Source organism: Pipistrellus kuhlii, unplaced genomic scaffold (assembly GCF_014108245.1).
Source record: "Pipistrellus kuhlii isolate mPipKuh1 unplaced genomic scaffold, mPipKuh1.p scaffold_m20_p_6, whole genome shotgun sequence".
NCBI lineage: Eukaryota > Metazoa > Chordata > Mammalia > Chiroptera > Vespertilionidae > Pipistrellus > Pipistrellus kuhlii.
This window is the reverse complement of record NW_023425562.1, coordinates 44,162,527-44,179,573: the sequence shown is the minus strand read 5'-3', so window position 1 is coordinate 44,179,573 and position 17,047 is coordinate 44,162,527. Positions and strand designations below refer to the sequence as shown.

The 17,047-nt window shown below is 44.4% G+C and overlaps 1 protein-coding gene across 5 annotated transcripts in view; it reads left to right on the top strand.

Moving 5' to 3' along the window:
- The first annotated feature begins 11,985 nt into the window (after positions 1-11,985).
- The window catches only part of ZCCHC2 (zinc finger CCHC-type containing 2), a 52,334-nt gene continuing 47,272 nt past the window's right edge, over positions 11,986-17,047 (top strand). For 2 of the 5 annotated variants that reach the window (XR_006740337.1, XM_045574676.1), the window contains exon 1: positions 12,039-13,317. Coding sequence is in view for 4 of the 5 variants with exons in the window: in XM_045574676.1 (XP_045430632.1) it covers positions 12,370-13,317 (948 nt within the window). In the remaining variant the exon portion in view is untranslated. Of the gene's footprint in view, positions 13,318-17,047 lie in introns of all 5 variants that reach the window. The other 3 variants (XM_036419907.2, XM_036419906.2, XM_036419908.2) reach the window with 3 other exon arrangements.

Below are 17,047 nucleotides of genomic sequence, written 5' to 3'. Positions count from 1 at the left end.
CATCATAAATATTAGAAACTAGAGGCCGGATGCATGAAGATTCATGCAAGAATGGGCCTGCCTTCTTCTGGCTGCCAGCACCACCTACACTCCTGCCAGAGCCGTCTTTCCACCTTCCCACACTGCCCAGAGGTCCAGAGCGGCCAGGGACAGTGGGGAATGCCTGCATCGAAGCCATGGCGACAATGCAAGTGGCCCAGCCCACACCTGGCCGCTCAGCGCCTGTGTATGCCAATTAACCTGCCATCTTTGTTGGGGTTAATTTGCATACTCACTCGATTGGCTGGTGAGTGTTGTGAAGGTACAGTCAATTTGCATCTTACTCTTTTATTAGTGTAGATGAGGAGATGGAGAGCTAACATTTGCAACTGCTGCAGACTCTATTTGTACACTAAATTCTGATGTCGCATTTTCTAATTTGCATTCAAAGAAGTTAGTCTACATTGGCTTGTATAATTTTAGAGCTAGAGGAGATGTAGCTCAGCCAAATACCTCTCAAATTCTACATTTTGTGAAGGAGGAAATGGACATTAGTGAGGGATTAGAAGCTTTCTATTCTAATTCCTAGGACAGTGTTCTTTCTACTGGGTCCTATGCTCAAGTATACCACATGGGAATCTGACAGAGACTGGGATTACTTAATGCTTTATATGAATATGAGAGGCCTGGTGCAAGAAACTCATGCATGGTAGGGCCCTAGGCCTGGCCGAAGATCAGGGCTGATCTGTGGGGCAACTGGCAGGGCGATTGGAGGCCCCCCATTGGCATCCACCTTAGCTGGCCTGGTGCTGCCTGCTCACCATTGGTCGCCATTGGTCGCCTCCCTCTGCAGGGTGACTAGTGGGTTGATTGGGGGGGGGGCCCACTGACACCTGCCTTGGCTGGCCTGGGGCCTGCGAACTGGGGGCAGGTCCTGCACATTAAGTCTCTGCCCGTGTGCATCATAGTGATTGGTCATTCCGACGTTTGGTCAATTTGCATATTAGGCTTTTATTATATAGGATGTTTTTACACATACACACACACACACACACACACACACATACACACACACACACACACTTCATTCTATCAGAGTCAAAGAAAATAAGTGGAGGGAAATACCAGATAAGAATGATTATGTAGATATAAGGAGGTGACTGAGTTTTGAATAGCTTCAAAATTTAGTCTCATACCTGTATTAGGATATTCTGTGTGCAGTGATTAATGATAACTATTTGTGTTTTGCGTACATAAGTGTATTTAAAGAAAATCTACAAATATAATCATTAGATTAATTAAACCTTTTCTTTAACTCTTACTAACCAGGCAAGTCACAATTCAGCTGAGGGAATAAAATACAGAAATATATCTGTAAGTGGAAAATTATTTGATACAGACAACTGTTACACAACTTGTTACCTAATCAGTGTCTTACAAAAAGTGAGCACTCAGTATATATTTGCTAACTAAATGAATGAAGGAGAAAAAAATGCCATTTCTGGGTGGGAGAGCCATGGGAGAAAGGAGATTTAAGGATGGTTAAGATTTAGAAGAATGAGGAGATAAGAAACATTTCAAACAAGGAACAAAATAGAAGCCCAATGTTCCTATTCTTGGCAAGTTAGATAAACATGTTATCTGATTGCTAAAAATTAACTTTCCAAAAAAAGATAAATGTGGTATATCAGGCATGTGAACATATACATAGCCTAAATATACACCCCTCCAAGAGGTTTCTTCAGGGCAGGAGAAAAAGATATATTCCAAAAGATAGCTTTGCAAAGCAAATAAACTCTGTCCATCAAAAACCAAACCCTAAACTTGCTTCCCCAACCCAATGATATTGCTATAAGCTAGAACTTTCAGGAATGGAAAATGTGCCATTTTCTGAAATGTCTAAGAGATGCTAATAATTAGTGATCACATAGTAAAAAATAATACTTCTGGTGGATGCTAATTCTCTCCTGGTGTAAAAGATCTCTAAGTTCAGTTCTGCAAGGGGCAAAGGTGATACAAATACATACTGATCACTCTGCACAAAGAACATTTGCTCCCAAATAATCCTCTGCACTTTTTATACAGCTTAAGAATTAGAGTTATTGCCCTAGCTGGTTTTGCTCAGTGGACAGAGTGTCAGCCTGCAGACTGAAGGGTCACGGGTTTGATTCCAGTTAAGGGAACATGCCGTGTTGTGGGCTTGACCCCCGTAGGGGGCACGAGGAGGCAGCCGATCAATGATTCTTTCTCATCATTAATGTTTCTATCTCCCTGCCTCTCTGAAATCAATAAAAATATATATTAAAAAATTAGAGTTATTATTCTAGTCACTAGTCCTTAAAATATAATATCCTCTTTCAAGAATATTAAACCACAAGACATGTACTACAGACAGACACAGAACACATGTAAAGAGTTTTTGTTGTAATACTTTTCTCTACTAAAGGCATTTGTTTCTTGAATGAAAAGAGGCTTAATAGTTATTGAATCTAAACCCTAAAAGTTGTTTGTAGATTATGTAGTAAACATATGATAACATGGTGTAAAGGACAGGAGATGGAGGCATGTTTACCTACCCTATAAATGGTCAATGAACTCCTTTAATTACAAGGTAAATAAAACTGTATATGAAACTAAGCACTGGTAAATGAATTGCTAGTAATAAGGTTTCTACACTTTGCCTGAAATGGAAATAATATCAACTAAAGTAAATTGTGAAAAGTTAAGAATGTACACTGTATCCCCATAAAAATCAGTGTTACTGGAATAACTGAGGTAGAAGGACCCCCTCAAACTACAGTGTATATGTACTCTGCACACCTATACACACACACACACACACACACACACACACACACATATATATACACACACGTGTGCACACTCACACACATGCAATCTCAGGAAAATATTGGGAATAAATTGTATAGCATTTACTTGTAGGTAGTAGAATTATGGTTTATTTGAAAAATTTTCTTTATTAATAAAAAATCTAATAGTTAACATGCATGGTTTTTAGAGTCAGAAATGGTAAATTTTATTTTAAACTCTTGGATCCTTGAATTGAAAGCATTTCAAATGATCTAGATTTGTATAATGGTTGAAAACATAGTGTGGGGCAGCCAATTAGGGTTTGAATCATATTTAATCACTTTATTGATCGAGACCTTGGGAAAACAGTTTAACCTCTCAGTCTCAATCTCCTTATTTATAAAATGTCATATACCTAAAGAATGTGAAGAAGATTAGAAACTGTATAATAAGGGGTTAGTACAACCGGACACAGTCTGGTACTCAGTAAATGAATGGTCTTACAGTGTACTGTTGCTGTGGCTCTGTTCAGAGAGACTTAGGCTTTGCCATGGAGAAATGATTCTTTTCTCCTGGCTGCTATTTCTTTGCTCAGTCTGACTTCTCCAAGCCATCAGAGTAGGCCAGTAAGGATTTAGCAGAGATGGAAATAAATGTCTTTGCATGATTACAGCAGAGCTACCTTTGAGCCATTCAATCCTTGCACAATCCAACTCTTAAGGTCTCTGCTCAACTTCATGGACAGAATGTGCTAGAGAGGTGAGTTGTGGTGCAGCCATTGCCAGAACTGTCCCAAATTGGGATCAGAAGCTGGATAAGCCCACACTTGGGTTTCCCTCTTCGCCATGGGACATTTAATGCTCGTGGGGCTTTGCATCCAGAGGGCTAGATGTGGAAGTTGAAAGGGTGCTGGGGAAGGATTGTGAGAACTGATAATGTGTATGCGAGTCTTAATTTAGCACCATGTCATCATTTCTTCTGTATGGCTGATTGCCCAAGTCACCAATTGAGATTTGTGATAAAAAAATATTGAGGTTATAAATGGAACATTTTATTTTAAAAAAACATTGATTTCATTGATTTAAGAGAGATGAAGGGAGAGGGAGAAAGAAATAGGAACATCAATAGTAAAGAATCATTTATTGGCTGCCTTCTGCTCGCCCCCTACTGGGGATTGAGTTCAAAACCTGAACATGTGCCCCGACAGGGAATCTAACCATGACCTCCTGCTCAACTACTGAACTACACTGGTCCGGTTTGATGGAACATTTTAAATACAAACATTACATGCAAGCAAAATAAACTTTGACCTGAGGTTTAATGGCAAAATAAATATCTTTGAATATTTCAAGTATAGTCAGACATAAAACCAGTATTCTGATGTATAGATATGCTCTGAGATAAACATGGCAAGAGCATTGTTTAATTTCAGTTATATTTATTTAAGTTACATCCACATAGTACCATCATAATTGGTTGAAAATGTGAAAAATAAAACAAATATTTTTCTACAGTATTAACAAATTGGATGGGTTTTAGTTTTAAATGAATTAAAGAAATTCATTTTAACATAATTTAAGTCAATTTTTAAAAATTAATTAAATTTTATATATTATCAGTTGTTTATGGGGTTTAAGTAAGAATTTTTAGTACGTACTTCTCTCTCTAAAGTTGATAAATAACACTTAACATTTTATAGTTTATTTTTTGTAATTCTTCCAAACAGGTCTCTCCCCCTCCCCCACCCAAGAAAGATTAGTATACTTGAAATGGTATTGCTTAGATCTAAATGATTTCTATTTACACAGCATGTAAATTAAAATGACATAAAAGAACAAGACAGCAGGCTGCTTAAGTTACTACATACAGGTCAGGATCCAAGAAAGTGCTATTTGTTTACCCAGAAATGATAAGATTCAGAACAAGTGACCCTTCCAACTAAACTTACAAGGGACTGACAAACCAGAATGTCAGTGTATTTATTTATAACATGTGATATCCCTTTCTTGGGAGTGGATTATATATCTCCATTCTCCAGGTATCTGGTCTCCCAGCATTAAGTCATGGGAAGCTGAATTGCTAATCAAAAGATCATTGGATTCTGAATTAGAATCACAGTGTGAAAACTGCAGTCTCAGAGATTGGAAAAGAACCCAGTCTTCCCCAGGACAATGTATGTCTTTCTAGGTGGAAATGCATGTCCACCAGATGTGACAGGTATATACATTGAAAAGTCTGCACCAGCCTTGAATGCATGGACAGTTCATTTCCCCTATGTTAGATTCCAAGCAGTCTCCTTAAATAATTTTTGAAAGAAGGGAGATTTAAAAAATTAATTTGATAATTTAATGATAAGGTTCACCATCCTCCAAGTACTTTCCCTTTGATTCCATGTAATTGGGTTCCAGGGTGATTATCTTGTTCCATTCCTTACTTAGGAAGGTTTCTTTCTGAGGATGACCTTGCTTGCATTTGGCTGTGTGCCAGGGTTCCTTCAGAACACACTGACAAACTGACTCCTGGGACACCTTCTGACTCTGCAAACCATTACATTGATTTTAACCAGCTTCACTCTCTAATTTTTTTTGAAAGGCCAAAATATTGTGGTGACAAATTCAGAAAATCAGTTCTTCATGAAGTTTCAATGCTCTTTTCATCTATTCTTTTAAGGGGAACTTAATTAATGTTTTGACCCATTTACAGAAACAACTTTAAATGTGTTAAATTGCATTAATAAATTTAATATTTTGTTTTATTCACGCTATGGATGTGTATTTGTGATCTCCATTTTCCCACTTTATTTTTTAAGAAAAATATTTGTGTTGATTTTTGGAGAGGGAGGAGAGATAGAGGGAGAGAAACATTGGCTGTCTCCTGTACACTCCCCACAGGGGATGGAGCCTACAACCTGGGCATGTGACCTGACTGGGAAATGAGCCAGTGACCTCCAGTGCATGAGACGACACTCAACTGAGCCACACTGGCGAGGACTTCCCACTTTGTTTTGAATTAAATAATTCAATTTAATTTTTAAATTAAAAAGTTATAAATATCATGACATTGCCATCTCTGGAGCTTCAGCATGTACCAGTGGAAAACAAGGGAATTTTTCCTATAACCACAATGTCATTATGTCATTCAAGAAAGTTGGCACTGATACAGTAACCATGTCTAATAAGAAGTTCATATTCAAATATACCTAATTATCCCCCAAATGTCTTTTAGAGGTTTTTATTTATTTATTTATTTATTTTTTTAGTGTTTAATCAGGATCCAATCATAGATTAGGAATTACACTTGGTTGACACGTCTCTTTAGTTTTCTTTAGTCTAGACCGTGGTCGGCAAACCGCGGCTCTTGAGCCACATGCGGCTCTTTGGCCCTTTGAGTGTGGCTCGGTGTTAGAACCACTTCTTCAAAATAGATTTGCCGAGGCCGAAAACCGACTTCTGCCCATAGGCCACTAAGTTTCAATGGCACTGCATGTGCGCGCCTGCACGTGGTATTTTATGGAAGAGCCACACTCAAGGGGCCAAAGAGCCGCATGTAGCTGGCGAGCTGCAGTTTGCCGATCACGGGTCTAGACAATCCCCTGCCTGTGTTTGCTTTCCATGACATTGATATTTTTGAAGGTTGTTTCATAGAATGTCCCACAATCCAGATTTGTCTTATTTCCTCATGATTAGATTCAGTGTAAACATTTGGGGGGAAAACAGTGCACATACTTCAATGGCATCCATGATATGAAAAGGAATATTAGATTGTCCTGTTACTGGTAATGCCATTTGTGACCACCTGGTTAAGGTGGTACATGTCAGATTTATCCATGCAAAAGTACCTTTCCCTCCTTTTAATTAAGATGTAATTATAAAAACATGTGAATGTTGCCCTTCCCAACAACTTTGCACCTAGTGGTGAAAATGCTTCACTCAATTATTACATTTTGTGGTTGCAAAATTATGCTTTGCTTCTAAATTTTAGTTGGCATTTTTCTGTAAAGAACAGCTAACTTTCCCTGCACCTTCCTCCATCCCCCACTTTTTTCGAGAATCTCTCTGGATTTGGATTTTTTTAATTCACTGGTACCGTCTTATTCTTTTTGATACTCAAATTCTGCCAGATTAGGCCAGTGTGGAGTTTATTGACTTGTGTGTCCTTTGAACATATTCCAATTTTTCCAGATTTCTGAAGCAATTGGTAAGAAATATAGGCACTCCTGATGGGGTTACTAATCAAGATCTATCCACAGAGCTAGTGAAGGTATCCCCTAAGCCACGGGGGGTCTTTGAGAGAAGGTTGGACACTTGAAAAAATTGGGTTTCTTTTATGAAGGCAACAGGGTAAGATATAATGGGTTTAAGCTGGGTTGACAATCAACAGCTCACCAATAATCTGACAACTATGTACTTAAAGAAGTGTATGAATCCAGCAAATTCCATTCCAGAGAACGTTGCTGTGACTACTTTTCTATTTAGCAAGCCAACCTTCCAGGACTTCAATCCCACCTCTCCATGGGTCCCTAGAAAACCATGTTGACTTTTGGGGGGAGATAACAGTTGGGAAAAGGGTCTATTTGCAGACATTGCATAGAACCAGGCAAATGCCTAATGCCATCCAGTTAGTTCCTCAATTTCTAACACAAGCCAGTAGCTTGAGGATTTTCCAAACCATCCCACTTTAAAATCAACTTTTTCTTCTGGATAGGCTTCAAAGATTTGATGGATTTCAGGGTTTCTCCAAAAGTTTAATGTACAAGTGTGAGAATTTGGGCAGCCTGGTCAACCTAAGTTCCTAAAGTCCTTCTGACAAAGGGAAGGTACAACGCTAGAGAGACTGAATTGAACCCAATGCTAGTAGTGTTCCAGAAAAGGTAGTATACACCATAATTGGTCATGGATTCCAGTTTACCAATGGGAATACTGTCACAGCGTCAATACTAATGGTATCTACCTCAAATCTGTCTTGTAGGGTATTTTTGTAACCTTGCAAAAACTTTTATGAAATATGAAATTATTTTTTCCCTAAAGATTTATAGCAATGAATAATTTACCTATATATTGTATGTTACACATGTAGGCCAGATTTTTTATTGTAATCTTTATAAACAACTTAAGGGAGCATTTGGGGCCTTGCTTCCTGGCAATTGTCAGTTTTGGCTCAAATAAACTCATAAAAATTATCTAAAAAACAAATAAAACAATTTAATATTTAATTTCTCTTAAATGTATGATCTGACTAAGCAAAAACATGTGACCCCCACTAACCAATTTATTTTTGAGGTACCTTAACCCATGACAATTTTTTAAAAAATATATATTTTATTGATTTTTCCACAGAGAGGAAGGGAGAAGGATAGAGAGTTAAAAACATAGATGAGAGAGAAACATTGATCAGCTGCCTCCTGCACACCCCCTAATGGGGATGTGCCCACAACCAAGGTACATGCCCTTGACCGGAATTGAATCTGGGACCTTTCAGTCTGCAGGCTGACACTCTATCCACTGAGCCAAACCTGTCAGGGCAACCCATCACATTTTAAGTGATCAAAAGTACAGATGCTAAATACAATGACATCAGACATATGTTGATTGCTTTCTCATCATCATGTTTTCTTTCCTCCTTTACAACAGCTCTTGATTCTTGGCTAGGGACCCACATGATTTTGAAGAATCTTGACTCCACTTCTCTGGTTCCAATGAAATGACCAGGAATGGGCACGTAACCTAAGCCAATTCTGTTAGCATGAATCTCAGGACTAGTCTGGGTTGGGACACAGATAAAGTTTTCTCTTCTATGCTAGATATAAATAAGGATTCATATGACCCCAGGGACTGTTGGCAGTTACTTTTGGTTCTTGGAGTATTATTCAATCATTTGTTTATTCAACAAGCATCTACTGAGTTCCAGATATCAAAATATAAAATTGAGTAAGACATGGTCACTGACATGAAGATATTTATATTCTAATATAGAGAAAGCAGACAGGGAGGTATAATGGGAAAAGGAGCAAATACGTCAACATTCCAAGAGAAATTCTTGGTATGGATCAGATTGGCTGCTACGAGAAGTAGAAGTTACTATATCATTTTTCTGTAGTTATCATTATTAGTCTGTTCTGAACCATCCAATTAATTGTGGCTTCAGTCAAATTTCTTATAGTTACACAATTGCAAAAGGGAAAGTATCCTCAATTCTCCATCACTGGCTATTGTCTTTAAACTAAGGTATAACATGAAAAGAGTTATATGTAGTCTTCTGGCTATATATAACTATTTGGACAGTAATGTCAATAATAGCATTCTCACTATTAAAGAGGCAGATAAAATAAAGTATATTTAATACGCATTAAATATAATCTAAGGACAAGAAACAGTAGTACTTTGTGTCCTTAAAGATGCTTTTTTATGGGATATATCCATCTCATGCAAGACTTGGATACAAGCATATACCCTCCATTTCCACATTCCATCTGAATGATTAGACAGATATTATATAAGTGGGCCAGGTGGGAGGACTATCTTCCTAGGGCATCTTATTAGAATCTTCCAGGTAGTTTTTCCCAACTAAACACTATATTTCACTCTAGGACTTCCCTGAAAAGGACTGCAATATACATCACTCTTAATTGAAGGTGCTCTCTCTCGCTTATGTTAGGGTGGGAAAAGCATTGAGGCCCAGTCTAGTGAACTGAAGTATGGAGAGAGGGTTCTGAGAAATCCACTGGAGGATAAAGAGCAAACTGCCCAGCTGATGGTTGATAACCAGAATCATGAAATCATGTATATGTGATATGTGTAGGAACTTAGATCACTGCATTTTCTAACATTGGCCAAAGACAGAAGTACAGAAGTCATTGTTTTTTTGTGTGTGTGTTTTTTTTTATTACAAATCTGAATTCTAACATAAAACTTATTGATCAAATGTGGAGAGTTCATTCATACCAATGGCTTCTTGTTACCAAAGAAAATAAATATAAAGACTTTTTGCCTGAATCACATATAAAAATCACCTCAGAGATAAAATGTTAGCTTACTACATAAAATACCCGGATCGAGACAGGCGACTAACTGGACCTGTGAATATCTAGCAAGAATAATATTATTGGTTGCCCAAAGTACATCACTCTACGCTTTATAAATGTGGGAGCAGGAGATGGGATAGGGTAGAGAATTACAGGCAGTTGATGTTGACAGCAAAAAAGGGCAAGAATTGTTAAAAAGCCTTTACAGCCCAGCTGGTGTGGCTCAGTGATTGGGCGTAGACCAATGAACCAGGAGGTCATGTTCAATTGCACATTCCCAGGCTATGGACAGATCCCCCCGTGTGGGGCGTGCAGAAGGCAGCCGATCAATGATTCTCTATTAATGTTTCTATCTCTCTCTACCTCTCCCTCCCTCTCTGAAATCAATAAAAAAATATTTTAAAAGTCTTTACAAAATTTTGTCCTGATTGTAAGGATTTCTACATTACACCCCAAGAATACAAGGGAATGGCAAGTTACATGAAAGAATGCCTTTCACATAGTATTCTGCCAATCTCAAATGTGTGGAAAATAATTCTTTATCTCCCCATTTACCAATGAAACTGATGTAGGCTTCAGTTCAGCCTTTTACTAAATTATAAATTAGCTTCTCGGGGCATGAAGTTGTGCGATAAGAAGGACTTAACACAGGCTCTCCCAAAATAGATGTTGCACATTTTAGAAAAATAGTATCAATGTCATTCTTACTTTTTTACATACAACTACTATGTAGCCATAGGACTTCTTAATTTAAAAACATTAATGATTTTTTTAAAAACCCACCACTTAAAATGAATCTTCAACAGATCCCAGCTGGGTCTTAAAAATATATAGCTTTTTAAAGAAGGCGGTGTCAGTGATATATTTTGGAGTTCTTTAAACTTTAAAAGCCAGTCAAGGTTCTTACCTTCCTAGAGTGAGCCACAGGGAATCCACACCGGCAGAGTATTCAACATGTCAGTGTTACCCACAGAATCATTACTCGGGCCCCACCCAACGTGGCTCCGTGGACTGGGTCCCCCCTGCACCAAAATGTGGCCAGTTAGGTCCTGCAGGGCACGTGTCTGGGTTGCGGGCTCAATCCCCCCGTGGGGGGCTTGCAGGAGGCAACCAATGGATGTCCAGCGATGTTTCCTCTCCCTTTCTAAAAACCAATTTTTAAAAAACCTTAAAAACAAACACAAAACCCTACCCTGTAATAGCCTCCTGTAATAGCCTCACTCGCTGATCCCTCTTTAATTAATAAATACAACATTTAAAAGAAATATTACTTGGCAAATGATTCCCAAACGATGGAGGGTCTAGAGGGGCCTTTTGCTATAAACTGTCATGGGATTAATTTCCAAAGAGCGTTCCAGACCAGAGGTAACCGTTAGGCCAAAGACGGCCACTCCAGTGCGTCCCCCTCCGCGCAGAAGCCGTGGCTCGCCTCCGGGTGGGTCCGGTCACCCCGGCGCCAACCGGGCCGCGCCCCACCTCCGTCAGTGCAGCCCGCAGTAGGCGTGGGCGCTCGCTCAGGATCGAGGTGTCCGCCCCGAATCCCACCCCCCACTCCCACGGCCACGGCCACGACCCTGCATCCAGTCCCAGGCCCGCGACCCTCAACATGGAGTCAAAACCACCGATCCCTGTGAGGTCGTAGTGGGAAATGTCCCACCGCGGACGTCCAGGAGGCCGGCCAGGCGGCGGCGGGCGGGCAGGACGCCTCCAGCTGGGCAGCGAGCGCAGTTCACATGAACCCAGCTTCCCCGACGCGCGCTACTCGACCGCGAGGGCACCCGCGGCGCCGGCGGAGGAGGAGCGGCGGCCCGAGCGAGCAGGCGTAGCGGGGCAATCGGGAGTGAAGAGTGGGGTCAGGGCCTGGAGAAAAGATGATCTCCCTCACCTCCCTCCTCTCCCGTGCGCTTCGCACGCCCTTCGCCGCGCCCCGGTTCACCCCGCCACCCCGCCGCCACGCCCGCGTACCCCCGCCGGCTGCCCACCACTAGACACTAAGACCAAGCGGAAACGGCCCGGGAGGGAGGCGGCCCGTAGCAGTTGGGCGTGGCTTCGCGGAGAGGGGCGGGCCCTGGGGGGGCGGGGACACTACGCAACCGTCGGCTCGGACCACTTATTGGCTGAGGCGCCTGTGCGAAACCCACAAGCGTCTCCGCCCCGCCCGCCCGCCCGCCCGCCCCTCCTCTCCTCCCAGCTGCTCGGTCCGCACCGGCTCGTGAGCGAACCGCTCCGGCGTCACCGCACCCAGCACGGCGAGGACGACGGGACCGAGGGAGGTGGAAGGAAGACACGCTCGCTCGCTCGCTCTCACCCGCACTAGGGCCCCCGGAGCCGGAGCGGAGCTCGGGAGGTGGAGCCGCCGCGGGCACGCCCCGCCTCCGGCCGGGGAAGAAGACGACAGCGACCTCGCCGGCCGGCCGCCGCCCCCTTCGCCGGCGGAGACCCGCCCCTGACCCTCCCCCGGCGGCATGGGGGAGCCCCGCTCCTGACCGCTGCGCCGCGCCTCGGCCCCCGCCCCTCCGCCCGCCCCCGCTCGCATGTCCGCGCCGCCTTAGCCGAGGATGCTGAGGATGAAGCTGCCGCTGAAGCCGACGCACCCCGCCGAGCCGCCGCCCGAGGCGGAGGACCCCGAGGCGGATGCGCGGCCCGGAGCTAAGGCACCGCCGCCACGCCGCCGCCGCGACTGCCGCCCTCCGCCTCCCGCGGGCCCGCTGCGGGGCCACCCGCCGCCGCCGCCGCCTCGGGGGCTCGGGCCGCCTGTTGCTGGCGGAACGGCGGCGGCGGGGGCGGGCATGCCGGGCGGCGGCGGCGGCGGCCCCGCGGCGGCGGCGCTGCGCGAGCAGGAGCGGGTGTATGAGTGGTTTGGGCTGGTGCTGGGCTCGGCGCAGCGCCTGGAGTTCATGTGCGGGCTGCTGGACCTGTGCAACCCGCTGGAGCTGCGCTTCCTGGGCTCGTGCCTGGAGGACCTGGCCCGCAAGGACTACCACTACCTGCGCGACTCGGAGGCCAAGGCCAACGGCCTCTCGGATCCGGGGCCCTTGGCCGACTTCCGAGAGCCCGCCGTGCGCTCGCGGCTCATCGTCTACCTGGCGCTGCTGGGCTCGGAGAACCGCGAGGCCGCCGGCCGCCTGCACCGCCTCCTGCCCCAGGTGGACTCGGTGCTCAGGAGCCTGCGCGCGGCCCGGGGCGAGGGCTCGCGGCGGGGCGGCGCGGAGGACGAGCCCGGCGAGCACGGGTCGGACGGCGCTGGCGAGGAGGACGCCGAGAAGGACGGCTCCGGCCCGGAAGGCAGCGGCGCCGAGCCCTGGGCCGGCGATGGGCTGGGCTTCAGGGCCCAGGAGGAACTGCTGCTGCTCTTCACCATGGCTTCGTTGCACCCGGCCTTCTCCTTCCACCAGCGGGTCACCCTGAGGGAGCACCTGGAGCGGCTCCGCAGCGCGCTCCGCCGGGGCCCCGAGGACGCGGAGGCGGAGGTGGAGCCGTGCAACTTTGCTGGCCCCAGGGCCCAGGTAAGGCGCGCGAGTCTCCCACATGCTGCGGGGCGGCCACGCCAGGCCGGTCCCCGGGCTTGGGTTTGGGGCACCGCTAGGCCCAGCCCGAGCCCGGCGGGCGCAGGTGTCTCGGGTTCCCCACCCTGGAGTACCTTCCGGCCCTGTAGTACTAACCCTCGTTTTGCTGGGCCGCCTCAGTGCCACTCACTGCGCCAACCCCCTTTTCCCTCCCTCCTCCTCCTCTCTCCCCCTCCCTCCCCATTCACAGGCACCCGCCATAGCAGAATACTCTAGAAGTCTCTTCCGTAACAGAATCGACACGGAAAACGTGGTGCACTCAGCCCGAGGCCCCTCTCGGATGAAGGGTCTCTGGGACATTTTTGGCTTTGAGCATCTCTCGGGCCCTGGGTGCCAGGAAAAACGAAGCGCTAGGGGAGCCGGCGTGTGAGCCGCAGCCTGGCCGTGGGCAGTGCCTTTCCTTTCCCGTCGGGCGGGCGGGCGCTCTGCTGCACGTTGTAAAGCTCTGCCCTACCCCTTGGCCAGGTGTCCTTAGATGCGTGCGCGCCCGGCGTGCCTTGCCACACAGGGGCTCTTTTTGCTTAGTGTGTGCCTTACGAGCCGTAAGGTCGTAAGGGGCTTATGGCTCCTGTTCAAATAACTTGATTTCCAAAAGAACTCGGAAGTGGAGATCTGCGAATTGACTCAAGCTGGTTAAGGAGTAGCGTTAGTTAAGGAGTAGCGCTCTGTGTCTGTGTTGGGAAGGAGCTCTCCTAAGGTGAGCTGGTTATACTTTTATCTCTGGCATAACCTGCTTTCCAAAGGGCTTGAGTCGTGTCTCCAGATTTGGGTCCGGGAATATTTGTTGGGCCTTTACTGTAGACATAAGTGTTGTTTTCTAAAAAGTTATTGAACACCAAAGTGTAGTAGACGAGAGTCTGGATGAGTCACTTGTGGCAAACATTAGGGAAGATGAAATTTTTATAGAGCTATGAAAGTAATTTAATAATAATATAAACCCCATATAAAGTTCTTGAGCATGACACTTTAGTGGAGGGGGGAGGGAGGAGGTTTCAGATAGAGTTAAAACTATGTACAGTAAGAGTTTGTTTTTGTGGTTCATAATTATTTAAAAGATATTAAATTGGATGCCTTACTTTTCAACCTAGGCAGTTTTCAGGCTGGTATACTGGAAGGGAGTTTTGCTTTTGCCCTCCCTCGCCCCTTTTTTGAAAGTTTATTTATTTATCTGAATTGGGAGGTTGACGATATTTAGTGCTAATCTAAGCTGAGCCCCTCCTTTTTAAAAGAAGGCTACTGTGAAGTAACTAACTCAATTTTAGGATATAATATCAAACTCAGATGTAATAATGTCTAATTTTTTTATTTGAAATTTTGTCTTCAAATGTTTACTAGTAGCATACAGCTGTGTATACTGGTGGTAAAAACTCAATTCTGACGCCTACTCGCTAAAATAATTCAGAAAAGTTCCATATACACTGTTATTAAATTTAGAAAAGAAAGCCTGCACTCAGGAGCAATACTTTTATTTTTTAAAAAAATTCTTGGTATAGCTTATATTGTAAAGATAACCTTAGATTGTAAGTAAGTTTAATATAAATGCTAGGATGGAAACCGTTTATATCATCACATTCATATCATTACAACTAGAGTAACCTATTTGAGATTTAACTGATGGGAGTCTTTTTTTCCTTTAAGTTTTGCTTGTCATGCAAGTGTTGGAAGGTGACTAGACAAGAAGAGATGCGTGCACACCAGAATAATGAGATTTTTATCTTGACTGCAGTGTGTGCCTTTCCTGGCATCCAGGGAGTGCCGGGAGGATTGGAGAAAGTGAGGCTGGGCCTGCTGCCATTCATTTCAGCACTTGTTCCTTGTCGGGCAGTGCCCAGTGCTGTGGCCATGAGATGAAGTGGGGGAACAAGTCATAGGGGATACACGCACTACAGGTGACGCTGAAGGCTATTTCCAGACACTGGAAGTTTGTGCTACTTTTCTCTCCAGTAGTTGGTTACAGTTATTTACGTCTCGTTAAATTGTTACGACCTCGCATTTTCTGCTGCTGGCGTGGACTCCGGAGTCCCCCAGCTATGGCGTGCTCTGGCCTTGACATTTCCGCTTTTGTTGCTTGCTAGCTGTCACTCCAAAGCTGCTGATGGGGGTGGATTGCTTTCAGTCCCCTTTTCCTGGAGTCCAACCCAGCTACTCCGCGACATTCTGCCGATGCTCCTGGAGGAGTGCTCACCTTGGGGTGTGCAGAGAGGCTCCCTAGTCTTGCGTGTCTTTCGTGCGTCAGCGTAGCGGTTCGGCGTAGATCCCTGCGGTCAGGCGCGGCCGCGGACCCGCCCCGGGCGGGCGATGGGGGCCAGTCCCTCGGGGCTCCCCGCCCCTGCCCAGCAAGATGGCTGCCGCGCGCCGCCCACGTGACTGCCGTGCCGGCCCCGCCCCCCTGGGGGCGGGCTGAGGGTGCGGCCGGCTCCGAGGTGTTCCCTGCTAGGCCCGGCAGGCCTAGCGGGTTGGAGTGCCCAGCCCAAAGAGAACCACGCGGATGGTGTTGTCCGGGAACTCTGGGGCATTCCTGAGGCAGTCTTTTATTGCCCCGGAAGTAACCCTTTAGGCACACGTTTCTAACTTTTTATTTTTTAAAAATATATATTTTATTGATTTTTCACAAAGAAGAAGAGAGAGGGACAGAGAGTTAGAAACATCGATGCGAGAGAATCATGAATCAGCTGCCTCTTGCACATGTGCCCGCAACCAAGGTATTTGCTCTTGACCGGAATCGAACCTGGGACCTTTCAGTCCGCAGGCTGACGCTCTATCCACTGAGCCAAACCGGTTTTGGCTCTAACTTTTTAATTGCTTAGGAATCATTCCTTACTATCTCAGTATCCTCCATACTAAATGGAGACAGTCGGACTCATCTCTAAGGTTTTGTGTGTTTTTATTTTTTTATTTTTTATTAGAATAAGAGTGGCTCTTTCATGACTTGTATTCAGTGCCTAGTATGCAATAGTCTCTCTTTAAAAAAATAAAAAAAGTTTTTTTAAACATGTTTACAAATAGAACAGGTGTTTTATTTCAAATGCTCTATTAATTATATGCTTTCAAATTGACCAGGCTCAGCAACTGTTTAATGGCATACCATGGTTAGGATGTTAATGGCTGAAGTGATAAGCCACAAACTTAACCACCAGAATATACTTACCAGGTCATTTTAGAAAAATGGAGGAATATTACACAAGTATTTGTCTAACAGTAACATTTCTAGAGTTTTCTTGTGTGATTTGGGTGATTTTAGATTAAATGTTATATGTGATTGTATTTAGGTGTTGGCATTGCTTTTTGGAGACTTGTGTATAAAGCTCATAACTGTAGTGAATTGCCAGTCACTTGCATAAAAGTAATACTCATTTACTATATACTAGGAAATTTGAGTGATGGATCTAGTTACAGATTGCATACATTGCATAACTGAAAAGTCTTGGTTTTAGAAATGGGTCCCAAACTATAAATGATAATGTTACCAGTAGTAGTAGTAATAATAATAATAATAAAACCTGCATAAATATTTTAAAAGGTAATCGTTTTGTTTTTTTCATTGAAAAGAGAAAAGACAACCAAGTTTTCTCTCTGAATGCCTAAAGACACTCTTAATTGTTTACAAAAATGAATATTATAATTGTGGAGACATATCTCCTATTTAGCAACACAAAGTTGAAAAATGGAT